Source organism: Miniopterus natalensis, chromosome 2 (genome assembly GCF_054644295.1).
Source record: "Miniopterus natalensis isolate mMinNat1 chromosome 2, mMinNat1.hap1, whole genome shotgun sequence".
Classification (NCBI taxonomy): Eukaryota; Metazoa; Chordata; class Mammalia; order Chiroptera; family Miniopteridae; genus Miniopterus; species Miniopterus natalensis.
Window position 1 is genome coordinate 41,425,522 of NC_142082.1, and position 23,070 is coordinate 41,448,591.

The following is a 23,070-nucleotide window of genomic DNA, read 5'->3' on the forward strand; positions in this document are numbered from 1 at the left end:
AGCTATGGAAAAAATATAAAATTTATAACCATAACACCACTTTGTGTTGCAACAAGGGATATTTATAGGTTATAAATTACTAAGGCTCTATGAAGCACTGCCTTTAAATATGTTATCCATAGGAAAATTCTAAATTCGTACAAGGTGGCCAATTCCTGGGAAGAAAGCAAATAAAACAATGTTAAAGTTGAATAAGGGAGAAAACACCTACCATCTCTGCTTTGTAAGAGCTAGAGATATGTTTGCTCTATAGTTAGCAAAGAGCAAATAAGACTCTTTTTAAAAAGTGTTTACTTGGAGCCACAGAATGTCTGGCCTTCGGAGGCTGGCTTCTCTTTGTCTTTCCTCTTAATTTTCCAGAAGTTGCCTTTTCTTTTCTTATGGATTTCTGTAGCTATCTTCATAAAGGTTGCCACTCTAACACATTTTGTATTTAAAATTAAAAGAGAAGAAGGCAGAGGAGGGGAAGGAAGGGGGTACAGGGAGAAGCAGAACAATATTTCTGCGATCTTGTGTTTGGCCCACTGTGAACAAGCGCTTGAGTCTGCATTGCTATTTTCGTACACCTGCAAATTAAACCACCAGAGGGAGCTTCTGCATTTCAGTCCTATTCATCATCATTAATTAAACTTAATATGAGTCCATTTAAAATCATTTAGTTCAGGACTCTTAGAGAAAAATACAACCTGAAGGCTGAAGTGGAAAATGTTTAGACATATAAAATCTTCATAAAAATCCACTTTTTTCTGTAAAACTACTATACTGATGCTGCAGTGCCAATGTGACCAAATGAGAAAAGGAAAAGCCACCCATAACTGTGGACTAATTTATTCTGAGTTGTCTTGTAGTCAGGAATAGGAAGAGACTGAAAATTGACCAAGGTAATCAGTTATTTCCCCTCTTTCTCTTTCTGTCCTTCCCTCCCTCTCTCTCTCTTTTTTTTTTTTTTTAATTTCCTCCCTTAAAGATATTTTTTCCATTGCTTCTCAGAGAGAGTGGAAGGGAGAGAGAGAGAGAAAGAGAGAAAGAGAGAAACATCGGTGTGAGACAGACACATCAACTGGCTGCCTCTCACATGGGCCCCAATTGGGGCGGGAATTGAGCCTGCACCCGGGATATGTGCCCTTGGCTGGAATTGAACCTGGACCCTTTAGTCTGCAGGCCAATGCTCTAGCCACTGAGCCACACAGGCTAGGGCCTCCCTCCCTTCTTTTATCCGTCCCTCCATCTTTCCCTCCTTCCTTCCACCCTTTTACTTTTTTCCTTCCTTCTTATCTTCCTTTTTTCCAATTATAAGGACACATTAGTTTAGAAAGGTCCCAGGACTAAATGTCAAAATATATATTCTAGTCTTTGTTTAACTACAGATTGCAATGTCAATGAATAAACTGAGCACTTGTTGTTTGAAAACCATAGTTCTAAGATATGGGAATACTGCAATGAACCCGTTCTCAACATACTTACATTCTATTAGGGAAAACTAAAAATAGAAGATTAACTAGATTACTTTATGTCTTAAAAGAATGTTATTCAGTTAAAAATAGATAACTGACAGTAATGGGTTAGAATAAGCACTTCTTGAGGATGGGTTCAATATAAGAAGTAAAAGAACCAGGGGATTCAAGAACAACTTCTCGTATTTTTATTTTAAAATTTTTTTTATTACTCTGTCTTTTTTTCATATGTTCTTATTGATTTCAGAGAGAGGAAGGGAGAGGGAGAAAGAGAGAAACATCAGTGAGAGAGAAACATAGATCGGCTGCCTCCTGCATGCCCCCTACTGGGGATGGAGCCCGCAGCCTACCCGGGCACATGCCCTGACCCGGAATCCAACCAGCGACCTCCTGGTGCACGGAGAACACTCAGCCAGCTGAGCCGCACTGGATGGGCACTTTGGGTATTTTTAGGCTGAAGCATCTGGGTAAATAGAAGTGTCATAATGTGAGATAGAGAAGAATGGATTTGGGGAGAAAAATAAAAGCCTCTTTGGAAATGTTTCGCTTTCTGTGACTATTATCCGTGCAGGAGTAGCTGTCCAATAGGCTGAAGTTATATGAGCTGAAAACTCAGGGGTGAGTTTGGGCAAGATACATAAATGTGGTTGTCGGCATGTACTTGGAGTGAGTGTAGATGGAGGAGAGAACTGAAGGCGGACACCTGGGCACTCCAACATTTACAAGTGGAGACAAAGAGAAGTTGAAAAAGGTTCTGAGTTTTCAGAGAAGTAAGAGAAATCCCATGAGAGTGAAATATCTCAAAATACAGATGAAGAGGGTGTTTTATAAAAAAAGGAAATGATCAAATACATCCAAAGTGACTGACAGTCATGTAAAATAAAATGAAAATGATGAGAAACAAGACCTGTGAAAGTGTAGTTTATATGGAGAAGTGTGGCAAAAAGCATGGTGATTGGTGGGAGTACAAGAGATAAAAAGAAATAAGAAGGCAAAGACTGAAAATACTCAACTCTTTCAGAGTTTTATAGTACAGGAGAGCAAATTTATGGGGCAAAGCCTAGAGAAGGCATGGAGTCAAGTAAGTTTTGTTTTGTTTTACGACAGTACATATTGCAACATGATAGCATGTTTAATGGCAGAGATCTGTTTCAGATCATTTGATCCAAGAGAATTCTATTCTAAAACAAGTGAGATATTTTTCAAAGTGTGTGAGACACGTCATTTAAACAAATAACCTGAACTTGGAATGCCTTTACTTCTGCAATTATCCATGGCTAATGAGAATTATGTTCACAGGCATTGGAGAAGCTAGATCCTGGTAAGGAGAGAAATAAGTGGGGGGAGGGACGAGGGAAGAGAGTAAATATTTTGAACATTTCCATGAGATAAAATAATCTTTGGATTAGAAATACAAGAGTAAGTCCTGGCCAGTTGGCTTGGTTGGTTGGAGCATCATCCCATACACCAAAAGGTTGTGGGTTCGATTCCCGGTGAGGCCACATACCTAAGTTGCAGGTTTGATACTGGGTCAGGGTGTGTACAGTAGGCAATGGATTGATGTCTCCCTCTTACAGAGATATTTCTCTCTCTCTCCCCATCTCTCTAAAAATAATAAAAATATATCCTTGAGTGAGGATTTTAAAAAAAGAAATAAGACATACAAGAGTAAGTGAGCTGAAATGGTAGGAAGTGACTACCATGAGATACATGAACTGCAGTTTCAGAGCAGGTGCAAGTACTGGTGATGGGTTTGGGAAGGCAGGAGGAGAGACAGGGTCATACATATGACCACATACACAGGTCGGACTAATCATTCCAGGAATCCAAGAGTCTTGGGTTCTTGATGGTCATGATGTAAATGGGGAAGCAAGGCACAATGGAGTTGTTTCTGGCAATCAGATTATAGATATTTACTGCTGGGGGAGTTGAAGGGTCATCTGAGGAGGCTGGTCATACCACTGGTGTACAAGCTGACTTTAAGCAAATAATTGATAAGCTCTGTTCATCTTTTGAATTAGGAAAAATGGACATACTTAACAGTGCAGCAGTGGGAATTTTGTAAAATATATATATATGTATGTGTGTGTTTCTGTTTTAACTGTGTAGAGAAAGTGTTTTATTGATAAGGACAATAAAATCTTGAACTAGAACACACTTGCCAAGTCTCTAATTTCTTGTCCTTAAGGAGTTCATAATCTAGTTAGGGAAGATTTCCAATGATAAAAATAAATTGATAAATAGGTAACGTTAACTTGAATACAATATAAGCAATGTCTCAGTAGAGTGTAAGCTATGTGTCAAAAGAATGTTATAAGCAGTAAGTTGCATAAAAAAAAAAAATCACTAGGAACCAGAGACATCAGGGAAGGAAGAAAAAAAAAAGAGAGAGAGGAATCCTATCCTGAGGCTGATAGCATGGGGATGAAATACAGCTCTAAACAGCACATACTGACTTGGTTCTACTAGGCAAAGTCTGATTCAATTATGTTTTTCAATATGGTCTCTGGGGCAGGGTGTACATTTTTCCTTATGTGATCATTGAGCTTTGTGACATTTTAAATCCCTTGAGTACGACAGTCTAATATTCTACAAACTATTGGGCTCTGCCACCAAGAGAAGAAGGCCACCCAGGAGTACAATCTCCATATTCAGGTGGCGCGAAACCACAGGGAAGGAAAGAGAAGTAGCCTGAAATCAAGTTCAAGAATAAGGGGACCTTGCCCAGCTGGCATAACTCAGCAGATGAGCATCGACCAATAATCCAGGAGATTGCAGTTCGATTCCCAGTCAGGCACATGCCTGGGTTGTGGGCTCAATTCCTAGCATGGGGGTGGGGGGTGCAGGAGGCAGCCAATGACTCTCTCATCATTGATATTTCTCTCTCTCTCTCTCTCTCTCCCTCCCTCCCTCTCCCTTCCTCTCCCTTAAATCAATAAAAACATAAAATAAAAAAAAGAATATGGGGACCTTAAAAGGCTAAGATCCTTAGAGACACAAATAAAAACTTAACCATTTCAGTTATCAAAGGGAGTAAGAAACCTACATTGTAAAAGTAAATATTTCTCAATGTAATAATTAGATAAAAATTTAAAAGGAGAATAAATGAATATGGCCATGTTTTCCCCACTTTTTCAAAGCTGAAAATATCTGAAGATGCTCCAGAAGTGGCATCACCTAGAGATTTAAAATGTTCAAAACAATACTGTTATTTCATCTGGTCCCAAGGTTTCATGTTTTCCCTTCTCCCCTGCACTGGAATTCCTATCACCCTGGAATGAGCTTTCATAGGCTCTTCCTTGGAAAGATGCAAGAGTTTTCTTGCTGACATTCTTTCCAACACACTCTCAACTCTAATCCTCTCCCTTCCCCTCTCGGATTAACATTCCTAAAGCACAGTTCCCACCCTACTGCTTCTCTGATCCAAAGCCTTCCTGGTTCCTCCCATTCCCTAATAAGTACAAACTAAAGCATTTCATAGGAATTTACAACTGAATCTTGAAATTTCCCAGCACTCCACTTTAAACTCTAGGTGCTTTAGCTAAGCTGTGTTACTCATACTATCCAGAGCTGCCCTGTATTTTTCAGTTTTTGTACTTTTCCTCTTTTCTGCTTGCCTAAACGTTATCTTTCAAAGTTCATTTAAAATATCACCTGTGAAATTAAGTCAACCTTCACCTCTCAACTTGAGGTTATTTAGCAATCTTGCAAGCATTCGGTTTGCACATCTCAATAGGGTTTGCCCGGTAGAAGCCTGGAACAGAGAAGAGGAAGCACTTTGCTTGGCTGTGTTTTCAGTTGTTCCTAATAGTTATCAATGCCTCCCCCTGGCCACCGGAACAAAGCTAAGACACATTTATGCAAATGAATTAGTATGTTTCTTCTCAGCCACATCATTTGCTAGTCATAATCAAATGACAATTCCAGGAATAATTTACATACCTCATTCCATATAGTATTCAAAGTATAACACTGTGCCTGCCTATTTACCACACTAAGGAGTTGTAGTTTTTACTGCCTTTCTTAATTTTCATATCTTCTGACCTATAAAGAACATTCCTTGTCACATTCCTTTGTAAAAAAATTTGCATTGTCAGAAAATTGTTAGAAAGGTACTTCAAAGAGACACGGAGGACCGGGAAAATAATTTCAACATATCTAATAGACAGATGCTTATTATTCAGAATAGTTGAAAAAGACAAATGACCCAATAGCAAAAAAGTAAATGGATGAAGAATATGAATATCTAAGTCACAGAGGGTACCGGAGGACAGAGGGTAGTTGCTGGTGAGAGAATAGAATTGAGAGATGTTTAGAAGTCACACATACAGGGTCTTGATGGTCACATAAAAGAGATTTCTCAACTCTACCACTGAAGGGCATTATATCCTGAGAAAATGAGGTTACAACTGAGTTTCCCAAATGCTATTCTGGTGACCCTGCAGATGGGATGAGGCAGGGAGGAAGACAGGGAGATTGAATGAGATTAGAATAATTAGGACACTTCTGCCTGCAACCATCCAAGTAAGATAATGGCTGCTCGTATAAAGGAGAGACTCAAATATATTTGAGATCTATTCTGGATATGAAATCAATAGAAATCAGGACTTGAAACTTTGTGAGAGGTAAAGAAGGTGTCATGGATGGATGATTCCTAAGATTCTAGGTGGATGTGCTGAGCCGGAGGATACCAAAGAGGAACTAGGTTTGGGAGACAAGATGATGGGTTCAGGTCTAGATTTGTGGGTTTCAAAGAGTTTGGGGGCATTCTGAGAGAGTGTCAAGTCGAAACTGTATACATCTGACTGGTGCTCAGATTGCCTTGGATATATTCAAATAAGGTGGTAATTTAATCTGAGAAATCAATGTCTAGCAGGCTGATGTCACGAAGGTCCCCAACGTGACTTTAGGAATAAACCACTGTTTATATCACAAAAACCTGAAATGATAGGAGGTGGAAAATATGAAAGTAAAGAAAGAGAGAAAATGCATTACTGTTAACTACGTTCCTTTTTATCCTGGGAACTGTGGAAAATGGTAAAAAGAGGGGAAACTGAAAAGAAGGTACAGGTACTATCATCACCTAGCTACATATGGCTATCCAGGCATTAAAGAAAGCATTTTAAAAGGGGGATAACACTTTTTTACTTATTTCTAAATTTTCAGAAACAACTGCTTTTAGCTGTTTTATTTTAAAAATCCCTCATGCTTGTAAACTAAAAATGAATGCATACATGCATTTTGCTGTTATTTGTATTTATTCATATATTAATTTTACTTTGGTGTCTTTTTTCCCCCACCAATCTTAATATTGTACTGCATAGATGGAAGGTTAGTAAAGTTGAAAGCAGGAGTGTCCTTTGTTGTCTGAACAGGAAAAGACTTGTTCTGTATGAAATGTACTGATATCCCTTTGTTCTAAGGCTTGTGTGATGATGGTCAGTGTGAGGAAAAGCCACCAGCAAAGTCAGAGAAGGCCAGGCAGTGGGGTGGAAGGAATCTATGTATTATCTTCTAGGCTGGGACGTAGCGGTGGGACTTTTGTATACCCCTGTGTGGGCCCTCTATCAAGGATATTTATGCTTATAATGTGCTTTTTAATTGCATAGATTATATTGTTGATCAATAACTAATTAAAATGTTATGTTCTAATTATTAAATATTACAAATTTTTAATACATTTATGAAAGAGTCTTACCTTCATCCAAGTTAGTGGGAGAACACCAATCTACCCAAGTAATATATATTTTTTAACTGGAAGTTTTACATTGCTTTAAGTGTATGTTTTGAACTTAAGAATTCATCCTCATGGTTCCTTATGAATATTGCAACTCTCAGTTTGTATAGATAAGGAACTGAATAAAAATGATTAGCATAAAGCTGGAAGAATAATATACAGGCAGATATTTGTCTCAGATATGTCTGCTTTTCCCTCTATGGATATAGACCACTTTTAGAAGGTCAAGAGAATGCCTGGTTTTCTATATTCACATTGCTACATCTGGAAAACACACAATTCAATCAAATTTGCATGGTGTTTTCAAAGGAACTCAGTTTCTCAGTTGTTATCCTATGGTCAATTTTAGGGTGACCAACCCTTTAGTGATGTGAGGGGATCCATCTGAGGTTCACAGCTGTCAATGATCTAGCTCTAAACTTAAAGCTACCTGGCCAGACACCAGGCTACATTGTCTTCAACTTCCCCTAAAAGTAATTTACTTGTGGACAAAGGCCCAAATAAATCATGAAACATACCTCTGAGCACCATTTTCTAAAAAGGTTTTAGCAGAAAATCCATAACGTGTCCAGGCAAAAAGGTGGTTTTGGTTAAATATATATATTGGAAGTGCCCTACTTAATATAGCTAATGAACATTTTAAAGTACCAGGATTTATCAAAATCTTTGACACTCTGATATACATGAAGAAAACCTGCAATACTATCTAGGAGATGTATATTGTATGTTGTTTTTCCCCAAATGTAAGATCATGAAATATTTTTTAAAAGAATGCGTACTACTAACACCTAAAAGAACACTAGTGAACTACATCAAGTAATTTTTAAAACTTCCTTAGATAAACCATGAAGATTCTGCGAACCAGAAATATGTCTATAGAATCTAAAGGGCATCTTTTAATTCTACTGACATATTTCAGTTCTTGCCTCAGTCCTGCTCCAGCTCCTAAGCATTTCTGGTGGCCTTAGTGCCAAATGAATATGTGAAATGGACGCTTGATATTTGTCTTCCTAGACTGAAAACTAGAGAGTGGAAAGCATGGTGCCGGACCACTCCCCAAATTATGTAAATCATATGCACTTCTACCAAGATTTGTTTTCAGTGTTTCTTATTTTTGTTTTGCTTTTATTTATAATAACCTAATTTGATAAATGGGATTTTTGACTGGGCCTAAGATAAATGTAGATATAATTATTAATGATACCAGAGTATTTATCTGTATAAAAGTTGAAATGGAAGCATTTTGTGCTTTCATTAAAAGAATCATAGATTATCGCAATTGTCTTGCTGTGCTCTCATGGATATATGAAATGTTAGTAATTTAAAATTCAATGAAAAATTGTAAATGTCTGAAATTAAAACTAATTCCATGCATTAATCAAGAAGTTTCTACTGTGAAGTCAGGAAGTCATTTCATTTCAAGAAATGTTCCCAGGTACTTTATTAGGCACTGGGAGTATAAAAACATGAAAAAGATCCAGTAAATTCTTGGACAAGCTTCCAGTTTTTTGTGTTAAGTGCATATCATAGAAGAATATTCAGGTCCCCGTGGAGTTGAGGGGAAAGGGTGAAGTAGTTTAATCTGGGACATGAATGCAAGGGAGGATGGTCAGGAAAAGGAAAATGATATTGATAAGTGAGATCTAATGGTGTCATGGCACAGACACCATGACAAGGAATTTGGACACAAATAAGGCAAAGGTAGAGCAGAGAAATCAATTTGGAGACACTTCTGATAGTCCAGGCAATGCAGGTGAAAAGAAAGGCCAGATTTACTGTAGATTCATCAAGGAACTCATATGTCCACCAATAGTTAGACTCTAGGGATATCACAATGAACAGTCTCTGCCCTCTGGCACATGCAACTCAATATAATATATAAACAAAAGCCCTAGCTTGTTTGGCTCAGTGGTGAGAGCACTGGCCTGTGGACTGAAGGGTCCCAGGTTCGATTCTAGTCAGGGGCATGTACCTTGGTTGCAGGCTCAATCCCCAGCTCCGGGAAGCAACCAATTGATGTGTCTCTCACATTGGTTTCATTTTCTCTCTCTCTCCCTTTCACTCTCTCTGAAAAGCAATGGAAAAAATATCCTCAGGTAAAAATATATACACACACACACACACAAATAATTAAATAACTGTATGTATGCAAAATGCTGTAAAGGAAAAGCTACGGTGTTACTAGTATATATGACAAAATTGGCTAACCTTTTCTACAGAAGCCAGGGAATGCTTACCAGAGGGTGCAGTGCCTAAGATGAGACCAAAATGAAAGTGGCATTGGAATTGGCTAGATAAATGTTTGGGGAGGCATAGTTGGGAAAGAGCTTATTTCCAGAAAAATGGAACTGACAAGAGTCAAGTGAGAAGACTACATGATGACAGAATCAAGAGAACTCCAGCATGGCTAGAACAAAGAATTATTAAAAGTGGTGTGAGTAGTAAAGGCCAGACGTGCAAAGCTCTAAAGGTTAATATAAGGCTTTTAGATTTTATTCTAAGGTCAACAGGAAGCCACTGAAGGTCTTTAAGCATAACCTATTTTATAACTTGGAAAGATTATTCTGACTTCTGTGTGGAGAACAGACTAGACATGCTGAAGTGGTTATGAAAAGTGAGTTAGCCTAATATAAATTCCAACAGGACAGCTGCACACCCAGTTGGTATATACCCAATGTCTAGCAGTACCTGGTACACTGAAAGCATTCAATGCATATTTGTTAAATATTTGGATAAATGAATGAAATTATCTACCTATTCATGTTTATCTGACCTGAAAATATCTTGAATGAGCAAAGCCATTTTCAAGGTATAAAGTTTACTATCTGTAAGGAAAACAACACCTTTAATATATGGAGCAAATCTTTCTCTGAAGGACCTTGAAGCATTGATGATAAAATATCTCTAAAAACATTTTTGGCGTCATTTGGATGACAGTGAGAAGAAACATTGTCCCTCTGAATTCCCAATCTCAAGGAGCATATGCCAACAAAAAGAATAAAGCTATAAATGGGAATTATTCACCAGAATATATTGGTTTTCCATTTGTATGAGTCAATTTTCAAAATTATACATTATAACTTTTTATAACAGTGTTATTGTTATACAATTCATGTACCATCAAATTCGCCCTTTTGAAATGTGCAGTTCAGTGAATTGTACTACACTGAGAGAAATGTATAGCCATCACCACTATGTAATTTTACAATGTTTTTATCACATCCCTTCACAAAAAAAATCCTAGAGGCATTAGCAGAAATTTCCACAATCCCCCATGGCCCCAGCCCCCTGATAACTACTAACATACTTTCTGTCTCAATGGATTTGCTATTCTAGACATTTCATATGAACAGAATCATATAATATGTGGTCTTTTATGACTTTTTCCACATAGCATAATGTTCGTAAGGTCCAATCATGTTGTAGCAGGCATCAGGAATTTATTCCTATCTTACTGCCAAATAATATTTCATTGTATGATTTAAAAATGATTTTATTTATCCATCTGTCAGCCGATGAACACTTAGATCATTTCCACTTTTGAGATATTACAAATAAAGCTGTCGTGAATATCTATGCATGTTTTTTGTTTTTGTATTAAATTCTCTTGGGTATACACCTTGGTCTGGAATTGTTGAGTCATATGGTAACTCTATATTTAACTTTATGTGGAACTACCAAGCTGTTTTTCAAATCGCTGCACCATTTTACAATCCCTCCAGCGAGGCATGAGTGTTCAGATTTCTCCACAGCCTCAGCAAGGTTTGTTACTGTCAATTGTTTTTATTGTAGCCACCGTTGGGGGTGTGAAGTGATATCCCATTGTCCTGTTGTTTTGATTTGCATGACTAATAATGTAGAAAATCTTTTCTAGAGACTAATGATGGAGAACATCTTTTCATATGTTTTAGTAACTATTATATACCTTTTTTGGAGAATGTCTATTTAAATCCTTTGCCCATTTTCATTAGGTTACTTTTTATTGAGGTGTTGTATAGTTGTCTTAATTAGTGCCTCCATGTAAACTTTAGCTTGAAGAATGTAATATCTGACAGCAATATCTTATTTCTGATTTTAAAGCAAATGCTTCCAGTAATTTCATTATGCTCTTGGAATTATAATAGTTCAAACATTTTTCAGTTTTCTATTTCTATGATGTTTTATCTTTAATTTGTGTATTTGTAACTGCAGAACCAACTCAAAAACGGTCCTATTCTGTTTCTAACAAGATACTGAGTTGTTTTTGGGAGACAACAGATCAAAACTGCAAGTCATGCATCTGAGGCATGTACAGAAGAGAGAACTTTGACCTCCAGCTGCACCTGAAGCAGAGCATCGTTATAGCCCTTATAGTAAGTACAATATTAAGTAAAAATGAAAAAAACTACATATAATTAGAGATAATTCCCCTATTAAATCACTGAAAGAGTATGGAATAATGTCTTACCTTCTTTTAAATTTTTTTAAATATATTTTTATTGATTTCAGAGAGAGGAAGAGAGAGGGGGAGAGAGATAGAAACATCAGTGATGAGAGAGAGTCATTGATTGGCTGCCTCCTTCACGGCCCTACTGGGGATCGAACCCGCAACTCGGTCATGTGCCCTGTCCAGGAATCAAACTGAGATCTCCTGGATCATAGGTTGATGCTCAACCACAGAGCCACACCGGCCAGGCACCTTCTTTTAATGTTTTGGACAATTTTTCCAATGCTTTCTACTTTACTGACGGGAGTTATAACTACATAACTTTTGGCACTATGGTAAATCATTGTTAGAGTCCTTCTCTATCCAGTTGGAGGATACAGGTGTCCTACCCCTAGATCAGAACTTGGAGGTCACCTTAATTTATTTCATTTGGCAGAATACCCTCTGGGTCCATCCATGTTGATGACTGTCAAGAGGGAAGGCGAGTTGTGGGGTTGGGTGAAAAAGGGAGTTAATGGAGAAAAAAGAGAATATCTATAATACTTTCAACAATAAATATAATTTTTTTTAAAAAAAGAAGTACAAGTACAAATTGGTACTTAGAAAATATTTATGGGGATATAAAGTACAGCATAGGAAATATAGTCAATAATATTGAAATAACTATATGTGGTGCTAGGTCGGTACTTGAAATATGGGGGGATCACTTTGTAATGTATATGTTTGTCTACATACTATGCTCTACACCTGAAACTACTAAAAATAATGCTGAATGTGGTTCAAGTAGTGATCTTACAAAGAAAGCATCTATGGAAGAATTGAATAAAATAGGAGCGAATAGCCTAGATGGAAGATAGCAGGCCAAGAGGCAGAATAATAGTTCTCATATATCTGGCGTCCAAGATGGCTGAGACTTATCCCCTATCACCAAAGCTTACGATCTAGAGTGCTGCACATGGCAGTTTAGGGTGTAGATATTCATTCACCAAAAAGATGAACCTTCCAACGACAGCTGTCCACAAACTCCATGGGCCACTCCTCTGGGGGATCTTTGTCCAGATTCCCCTTTATAGGCCTTCAGACCTTTATAAGATATTTAACAAATATCCCTTTCTTAGGAAATTAGGCAGAAATATAGAATTACGGTTATAAATAAATAATAATTACTTGAATAATTATTCTCAAGTAATTCATATCATAATATTTCTCAGAAAGATAAAATCACAAATGAATCATGTAACGTTTTCAAAGTCTTACAAAATATTTATTCAAAAATGATGCAAGCTTGTTATCTAACGTGTTACTAATAAAATTTAGACATGCCTCATGAGGGACATGGTTCTTGATTGGCCCTCACCACTGCCAGTGATTTCAACCTCAGGAGGGGTTATCAAAGGGCCAAATAAAACTCCTCCTTCCACCATGATCCAAATTTGCAGGGGCAAATTTCCAAAAAGATGAAGGATTCAGATCTCATCTGGCATATGTTTCTCTAATGGTTTAAACAGAAGATATTTTTTTTATTTTCTCAGGATATTGAGAACATTTTTTTTCCAGTTGAAATTCATCCAACAGAAATATGATATATCAGGTGCCTCTATGGATTTCGTAAAGTGGAAATATGTATTTACTGAGATTAGACTTAGAAGTACTAGATCTCAGAGATTGCTTTGGGAATGTGAGAAAGTCATTATTTGTGGGCTTTCAGTAATTTGTTTTGAATTTGTTAAATTCATTGATGTGTGACTGGTTATCAAAGCTTGATAAATAGCTTATAAATCACTTTAGAGTTGGCAGAAATAAATATTAATGAGTCAATTTTCAAGGAATTTAAAGTCAGTTTCTCCTTTTTCTGTCACTATAAGTTAAAAAGAGAATCTCAGTTGTTTCATTTAGAAAAGACTCAATTTTTTAGTAATAATTTATGTTTATTAAGACAGTCACAGGGCTGTTTATGACATGAAATCAAACTATTTACTTAAAAGAGAAGAATGCACTTTGTAAATCCACCATGCAATTCCATATGACAAAAGTTTTGTTTAAAACATATTTATAAAATATAAGCACAATGATGATTCTAATCTTTTGAGATACTCAAGTAACCTGCTTCCCCGAGGTTTGCTCAATGCTGGCCTCAGAACAGGGAAAGAAAAAACTTAATTTTGTGAAGCTGCCATAATTTTAAAGTGCATAATTACGGGCTTATAATCAACAAACTTAATGTATAAGGCTAATCTTTGAGTTCTAAAAAATCAGACAGTGAATATGGAGCGGCTGCTTACCTGTTCCGATAATTTTTGCCCGTCCAGGTGAGCCCGCATCACAGCATCATTAACAAGCAAGTGGAAGTTCAGGAGCACGTGTTCAATGTCATATGTTCCGTGCATGGCATCTGACAGCTCTTCCAATGACCGGATGTATGCATGCCAGTGTGGATTGAGCTCTGCCACGTGTGCCAAGCAGCCTCTCACGACGTTGAGGCAGTACCCCATGCAGGGCTTCCTGAGAGTCAGGCCCTGGCAGTGCGAGCAGTACTGCATCCTCAGCAGGGCTCGGCCACACTCCCTGGAGAAGGGCAGATGGTCCGTGGTATTGATGACTTCAATGCCCAGATTCAGCGCCTGCAGAAACGTGCGGCTGGGCAGCAGCGACCTCCCCATCTGCCCCGTTACTCTTTGGGGGATGTCACCAAACGGGTTAATGTCCCGGCGAGCCATCCGGATGCATTCTGAGTATTCCAGGGAACTGTCAGTCACAGCAGGGTTAATGAGATGACTGTAGACCAGAGGGAAAAGACTGTCAAAGAATCGGTTCACAAATTCTTCAGGATTAACATCCGCACCGAATAAATAGAGCCCTACATCAGTGAAGAACTCCTGAACTGAAGCAGCAGCCTCTAAGGCCATGTTCCTGTAGGTGTTGCAAAAAAGTATACTGGTATAATTTTCTGCTTGTCTGATGAGAGTTTCAAGGGTTTCTGTAACAAAAGCAGAGGCAAAGGATGGAAAAGCTTAGTATTCATGTTAAAACTGTTCACCCATCTGCTCCAGGCGGCAAATGAGCTTAATGCATTGAAAATAATTTAAGGGTCTAAATGAGGACACTCAGCCTACAAACCCAATTTAGCTTTCGAAGGATAATGGCTGGTCAATAGTGAGCATTACACACAGCACACTTGTTTTACAGAAATATATTTCCAAGAATCAAACACCTTTAAAAAATATAGAAATAAAAATAGAATTCACATGTATGGTATTTTCTTATTTTATCCCAGAGTCATTCATAACCCACTAATGACAGAAAAAAAAAAAAGTATCATTGAGAAAATAATTTCCCATCATGAGTCCATTATTTATAAAAGATAGTGATATTAAATTCTTGATTCAACACCTGCTGTACTCTTATATTTTTTCAAAATCTTTTTCAGAATGAAAACTAGTAGACTATGCACTCATTGCTCCAAAGAGAGTATAATTCCCAAAGGAAGCCTGACAATCTTTGGACCTCCTTGCATGTTCAAATTAAAAGAAAGGAAAAGATTTTATGATTAAACCACTAAATTGTCAAACCTTGTTTACACAGTGGGAAAGTCATGGGCAATGCTAATTGATGAAAATAAATAATTGCACGACCACCTTCTCTCTCAACTATCGTCTGTTGGTTTTATCATCTTGTCTTCAAAGACTTTATTGTGGGACATTTTATTTTTACTTAAGTAATTGATACTTTCAAATCAATTTCTCCACAGAAAGAACAGAGAATAATTCATCCACAAATTAAGAGAGGTTAATAGTAATCAGCAAGTAAGTGTTATATTTCAAAATGATAGCTTTAGGTAGCAGTTGACCACCTTGGATACACTAGTAATTACATTTCATAATTACCCTAAATGGGATACTAGACTATATCAATATATAATCAATTATAAAATACATCAATAAAATTATCTCCCATAGCCCCAATCTTATAGTTATTTTTAATTAGGTTGTAAAAGACCACACAATAATTCAGTAATAAAACCATTGAATATATTATAAAAAGAGTTGGAAAAACAGTAGAATAAAATTAAATAGAAAGCATAGGTGCAGGGAGAGCTGGTGAAATGGAACTGTGTCATGAATATGCCATAGTACCTAAAATAAACTAACCACTTTCGTGAAAAGCACAGACAGATAAAACACAATATCATGTATCCTGATCCTGTTCAGTCATGAGACTGACTCAGGTTGGGTTCCAGAATTTAGTGTGATATATCGAGGTGCATGCAATCGTGTCTGTTCACCTTAAAACCCATATGTTGAAATGTAATCTCTAATACGATGTTATTTAGAAGTGGAACCTTTCAGGAGGCGATTAGGTGATGAGGGTGGAGCCCTCATGAATGGGATTAGTGCCCTTATAAAAGAGATTTCAGAGTGCTCCCTTGCCCTTTCTACCAGGTGAGGACACAGAGAGAAGAGAGTTATCTGTGAACCAGAAAGTGGACTCTCACCAGATAATGAATCCATGAGCATCTTGATCGTGGACTTCTCACCCTTCAGAACTGTGAGAAATAAACTTCTCTTGTTTATTAAACCACCCAGCCTATGATATTCTGTTGCAGCAGCCAGAACTATGAGAGAAATTCTACTTTGCAATTAAAGGCAACAGATCTTAAAGGCTGTTGCAACTAAATTACTACAAACTCAAGACTGTTAACTAGGCAGAACTCAGAAGTTACCTATGCATCTCTAGTGCCCACTGAAGTAAAAGCTGTATGCTAAATCTCAATTAAAATGTAATGAAAATAGGATGGTAACTGAAGGCTTCAACTGAGATTAGCTGCTTTGCCACTCGGGAGAGAATTAACACATGCTTTCCCCAAGTTGGCCTGATCATCTGGGCTGCTGGGGAAAATACTGATTGCCAGGTCTTTGCACTGTGGGTTCTCACTCACTAGGCCTGTCTTGATCCAGGAAGGGGGGATTTATTTTGACTTGGCCAGTTTTTGAAACATTGCAATTGTAGATATCTATAAAATGTTTTTTTTGCTTTTATAATGGTTCAACAAGCATTCTACCATGACAGTCTGACCCCACAGCTGCAGTGTCAGCCACTACTAAAGCTTTGACAGATCCACGGGAATGCGTGTGAGAAGCAAATTAAACTTCCGTGGTCAGAACTAAAATAAAACTGCTAAGCTTATTTATTATCAATAGCATAGGCTCATTTTTCTCAGCACCTTCTAAGTGGCTATGAACTGTGAGATAGGTTGCCTTTTTTTTTTTAATTTAAAATAAGGATAGGTTAAAGATACCCATACATCACAGGCACTATTTCATGCTTTGCTAAGGTGCATGCTATAGGTGAGTGTGACTGATACCTGCCATGTTTCTCAGTGAAATAAAGGTTGCATGCTACCCCAGGCAATAGAACAAAGATTCTATCTGACTTCTGCCAACTCTAAATAATGCTCAAATACACAATTTTTTAAAGTAAAAAACAAAATGTTTCTTTATAAATTCTACTCCCATTAATTTATAACTTATTCAGGAATATAGGAAATTTATCTTTTCCATTGCTATAGCTAACAGGTTGGCCAATTAATTTTTTATAAAAGCAATATTGAAGAGAATATACTTAATATTTAGCTGCATCCATTCTAAAATATGAGTGCAGTGCTTCCAAATATCATTTCTTTGGAAGATTGTCCTGCACTACACGCAATAACCTAATTTGATTACTCTTTGAGTCTGTAATTAAAAAATAAATTTCTAAAAATATTCTACAATGTTGATTTTATTTTATTTCAGAGTAATTTTCTTCTGCTTTGTTTTTATTTTTCTTTTAACAAAATAACTAAAAAACTGAAGAAAATTTTTAAGAAATGTATTGCAGCAACATTTTAAAACTTTTCCTAATAGCACATGCATTAAAATTTCAGTTTTTATAATTATGCATTAATTTTATTACCCTTTGAATGAAAGATTATATGTTCTCAAACTTCAACATTCTGATCATTTCCTGAATAGCTAAACACACAATGGCTCTTTAAAATGAATGTATTCTGTAAAAGCTTTTTACTATTCTATTAACTCATCACAATATAAGTTATTTTTCTTTTTTCTTTTTTCTTTTTCATTTCAATCTTCATTAAATCTGATGTTAACACATTCCAGTTATTGAATTACCTAAACATATGTTAGGTATGTATTTATTTTACATACATATTTCATGATTTTATGTACATATTTGTGATTATAAATGTTTCTTCAATCAATGACAAAAACTGTAAACACATGTTCTATATACATTTCATTTTTTAATGTGTAGAAATGAACATTTGTGAAGTTTTTGGCCCTAATAGGTTCATAAAATTTTAATATAAAAATTCTAATATCAGAAGCTAAACAATCTAGAAGCCAATCTATTGAATTATTTGTTCATACATTTTATAAAAAGTTGGTAAAATCAGAAGTTAAATTTACTAATATTAGTTGTATCAACTCTGAATTTGCAGAACTATCACCTAGTTTTCCTACTGTGTTCATCACAGAGTTGAGTGTTTCCATTTTATAAAATTAATATTTTTATTTTAACAACAGTTTAAACTTTTTAAAAGAATTGTCAAACAAAATATTTTGCTGCAATGCAAAAGAATAATTCACATATAAAATCCTAGTTTATAAATCCAAGGTAGGTTAGGTGCTGAATAATTCATCACATTTACTGAACTATTAAGGAGACACTAAACAGTTCCTTTCATTACAAAGTTTTAATAAATAAAAAATGCCCCTCATTCAAGCTATACAAACAATAGTTTTCTATTCATGTGGTAATAAAGGTGGTAACATATCTTGAAAATAGATAAACATTTGTTAGGCTTACGTAAGGAATTTAAGAAACAGACTAGAAAAAATGATCTTTCTGTTCTTTTTCACTGAGCATTTCAATAACCTCTTCTTTTCAATAATATCAGATCAAGTCTATCACGGCCAAAACCCCAACTTTCCTCTTGTTCCTAAGAGTGGTAGATTGAATAAAAACTGCAATCTAATTGCTGATTGAATAAAAATATAATTTCTTCCAGCTTTATGAGAAAATCGATTTATGTATTATCTCACAAAGTAAAAAGTTGAAATGCATAACATTTATATGCACCCACTGCAATTTTCAACATTAACATTCTGTGAAATCTTAATAAGAAAACACCTACAACAAGAAGTTTTATTGCCACCTTTCCCAGCCCACACTCCCTTCAGAGACATTTTATTATACATATAAATGATTTCTGAAACTTAAATCAAGGGTCTAAACTTAAGTAAAACTGGTGGAGATAAAATCAGATGATAGGGATTTAAAATTAAAGTTGACAAATTTCAAAATCAGTGAAGATTAATATGCAGGTATCTTTTGCAATGAGAGAAATTTAATATTTATAGGGCTCTTACTACTTTAAAGATAAAGTTGACTTCAAATGTAATGATCATGAAATAACTGTTGTAATAACCTAACCAATCCTCACAGGAACAGACATTTTATGAACCTTTTCATATTTTTATTATTTTTGATATATGAACATTTTAAAATACAAAATTTAAAGTGTCTGTTACAATTCAAGACCACAGATATCCTCAAACATAGCAATAAAATAGATGGAGAAAGATTAAATTATATCAACCATGGATAATCAGATGGTTTTACAATGTGTATATGGGATGGAAATTTTCATAGTAAATTTACATTTTTGTGCATTGCAATTCTCAAGTCGCAGATTGTGTTACTACAACAGATACTTCATTACTAAACTGCTACTTTAGAGCTAGTTTGTGCCCTAGATTATACATCCTTCTGAATTGAATTACAGGCAGATGACAAGATATGTAGATCATTTTAAGAGTACTTTCTCAACCAGTTTTAATCACATATACATTGCAATGAGCTGTAATTCTTCTGCTTTATCTTAAACAAAAATGCCTTCTAATAATTTTAATAGTCACATTTAATAATTCCTTTAATTATCAGAAGACCATTATAGCCACTCTGAAAATATGCATATTTAAATAAAAGCAGCAATTATCTATTTCCTCAGTCTGGAAGTGTTTACACTGAATTCATCTCTATGATATTTGCATGTTTACTCAATTTTTCATAAAGTAAAATGTGTAATAAATGTTTTCTGGAATATTAATTTAATGACATATTTTTTAATGTTATCCAGTATGATTTATAATATCATTCTTCAGAAATTAGCCATCTATACAAATAAATAGTGAGTGGAATATTAATCTGTACCACCAAGAATTAATATGCTGGTAATTAATCTGGTCTCCTAGGACAAGCACTATATGGAAAAATGCTTTCTCAACGTTTCTCCTCCCTCTTTTCCCTCCCCATTATTTTGGCTATCATGGTGCTTCACATTTATTTCTAATGTCATTTTATAACCATTTATGTTCTGAAAACCAGTTTATGATTTTAGCAAAATTTAAACTCAAATAAGTGCTTATGTAACAGATAATATCATTGCCAAACAAGTCACTGTAGATTGTTTCATGAATTATTGTGCATTGAAGATTTAAAATTAAATCTCCTAATAATCTTTAAAATAAACCAATGGAACAGAATAGAGAGCCCAGAAATAAACTCATGCCTTTATGGCCAATTAATATTTGACAAAGGAGGCAAAAAGACATACAATGGGGTAAAGATAGTCTATTTAAAAAATGATGTTGAGAAAACTGGACAAGTATGTGCAAAAAAAATGAAACCAGACCACCTTCTTACACCACACACAAGAATAAACTCAAAATGGATTAAAGAATTAAATGTTAGGCTCGAAACCATAAAAATCATAGAAGAAAACATAGGCCAAAAAGTCTGAGACATTTCTCATGGCAATATTTTTCCTGATCTATCTCCTCAGGCAAGGGAAACAAAAGAAAAAGTAAACAAATGGGACTACATCAAAGTAAAAAGTTCTGCACAGCAAAGGAAACTATCAACAGAATGAAAAGACAACCCACTGAATGGGAGAACATATTCATCAATGATACATCTCATAAGGGTTAAATATCCAAAATTTATAAAGAGCTCATGCAACCCAACACCAAAAAAAAAAATCCAATTAAAAAATGGGCAAAGGACCTGAATAAACATTTATCCCTGAGTAGACACTTCTCCGAAGTGGACATACAGATGGTCATTAGACATATGAAAAGATGCTCAAAGTCACTATCACCAGAGGGATGCGAATTAAAACCACAATGAAATATCACCTCACTCTGCCTGTCAGAATGGCTATCATCAATAAATCAACAAACAAGTGCTGGTGAGGGTGTGGAGAAAAGGGAATCCTCATGAACTGTTGGTGGGAATGCAGACTGGTGCAGCCACTGTGGAAAACTGTATGGAAGTTCCTCAAAAAATTAAAAATGGAACTGCCTTTTGACCCAGCAATTCCACTTCTGGGAATATATCTGAAGAAACCCAAGACACTGATTCAAAAAAATATATATGCACCCCTATGTTCATTGCAGCACTTTTTACAATAGCCAACATTTGGAAGCAGCTGAAGTGCCCATCAGTGGATGAGTGGATAAAAAAGCTGTGTTACATTCACACAATGCAATACTACTAGGCCACAAAAAAGAAGAAAGTCTTAGCATTTTGACAGCATGGATGGGAATCTACTGGAGAATTTTAAACATGGAGATATGTGACATGGTTTTTATACTTAAAAATCACAGTGTCTGCTGACTAGAGAATGGAATGTTAGGGCAGGGGCAAGAGTGAAAACAAGGAGTCCAGGTAATAGGCTATAGTAAGAGTATGAGTGACAGACACTGGTGGGCTGAATTGCAGTGGGGGGGGGGGGGGGTACAAAAAGTGATCACATTGGCCTTATGTAATAACAACCAAAAGGACTTTCTGTTGTATGGTGGTAGATGTAGAAAAAATGGATAAATGAAGGATAACTGACACTGGTGCCTCAGCAGCTGGTTAAACAGTGGTGCCATCAACTGAGATAGGCCAGACTATGGAGGCACCATGTTTGTATGTGGAGGAAGATGGAAATTATAAGTTCTAGTTGAACATGTTACAAGTGAAATGCCAACTGGAAGCCCTGACCACTTAGCTCAGTTGGTTGGAGTGTCAACCCCATACACCCAGGGATCTCTGGTCAGGGCACATACAAGAAGCAACCAGTGAATGCATGGATGGGTAGAACAACAAATTGATGTTTCTCTCTCTCTCCCTTTCTCTCCCTCTCTAAAATCAAGAAATAAAAATTGAACAAAAAGCACCAATTAGAAATCTGAACCAAGTTTATCAGTATACAGGTGAAGTAATTTGGGTCTCAAGGGAAAATTTGAGGCTGGTGATGTCGATCTGAGAGTGACAGACAAGGAGAGTAAAGGAGAACAAAGTCATATTACTAGATGAAATAACCTAAGGAGAAAATAAGGAAGAATTTAGAGATTCAGGAAAAGAAGAGCACCCAGAAGGAAGAATGAGAATAAAAAGCCAATAAAGTTGCCTGGCTGGCTGTGGCTCAGCAGTTGAGCATCGACCTAGGATCCAGGAGATTACAGTTCGATTCCTGGTCAGGGCACATGCCCGGGTTAAGGGCTCAATCCCCCGTCAGGGGTGTGCAGGAGGCAGCCGATCAGTGATGACTCTCTCATCACTGATGTTTCTTTCTCTCTCTCTCCCTCTCCCTTCGTCTTTCTGAAATCAATAAAAACATATTTTTTAAAAAGCTAGTAAAGTTAAGAAATAGAAAAAAATCAGGAAAGTGGAGTAAGCCAGGGACAAAGGTAAAAAAATGATTCAAGTAGAGGGAAGTAATCCATCATGTCAAATATTATTAAGAGGTCAACTGCAATGAGGAATAACAATTGACCATGGGAACTGACCAAGGCAAGGCTTGTACTGACCTTGACAAGTGCTGCCTCAACAGAGTATAAGCACAAAAAAGAACAGACATTGAGGCAATATAGACAACTCTCTTGCAAATATTTGCTGCTATGAAAGTAGAGAACCAAGGTAGGCATTGGAGGGAAATATGAGGTCAAAGATTTTTGTTTTTACAAGAAGAGAGAATTTACTGGATGTTCATATGCTGATAGGAGAAATTTGATGAACAAATAAACACTGATACCGAGCAAGGGGTATGGGAATTATGGGAAAGAATTCTTTGAATAAGCAAAAGAATGTGATCTAGGGCACGCCCAGATACCAGAATACTAAATGAGTGGATGTTGAAGTTGCCAAGAATGATGGCAAGAGAAACAGAATGAATCAGGTAAAGAAATCTTGAGTTGATACAGAAAGGTGACCAGAAGTCTGATAAATGACCATACAGAATACAAACAGGTAGTGAGTCTTCTGGCAGGTCTGTCAAAAGAGATTTTCTTGAGGAGAATGGGAGCAACAATGTAGACCAAGGTGAACATCTTCCCAACCACAGA

General features: G+C 36.3%; 1 protein-coding gene across 2 annotated transcripts in view; it reads right to left on the minus strand.

The window, feature by feature from the left end:
- GPC5 (glypican 5) overlaps positions 1 to 23,070 on the minus strand; it is a 1,124,783-nt gene that overhangs the window by 892,420 nt on the left and 209,293 nt on the right. For both annotated transcript variants that reach the window (XM_016224145.2, XM_087814275.1), the window contains exon 3: positions 13,900 to 14,594. In XM_016224145.2, coding sequence (XP_016079631.2) covers positions 13,900 to 14,594 — 695 coding nt within the window. The remainder of the gene's footprint in view (positions 1 to 13,899; positions 14,595 to 23,070) is intronic.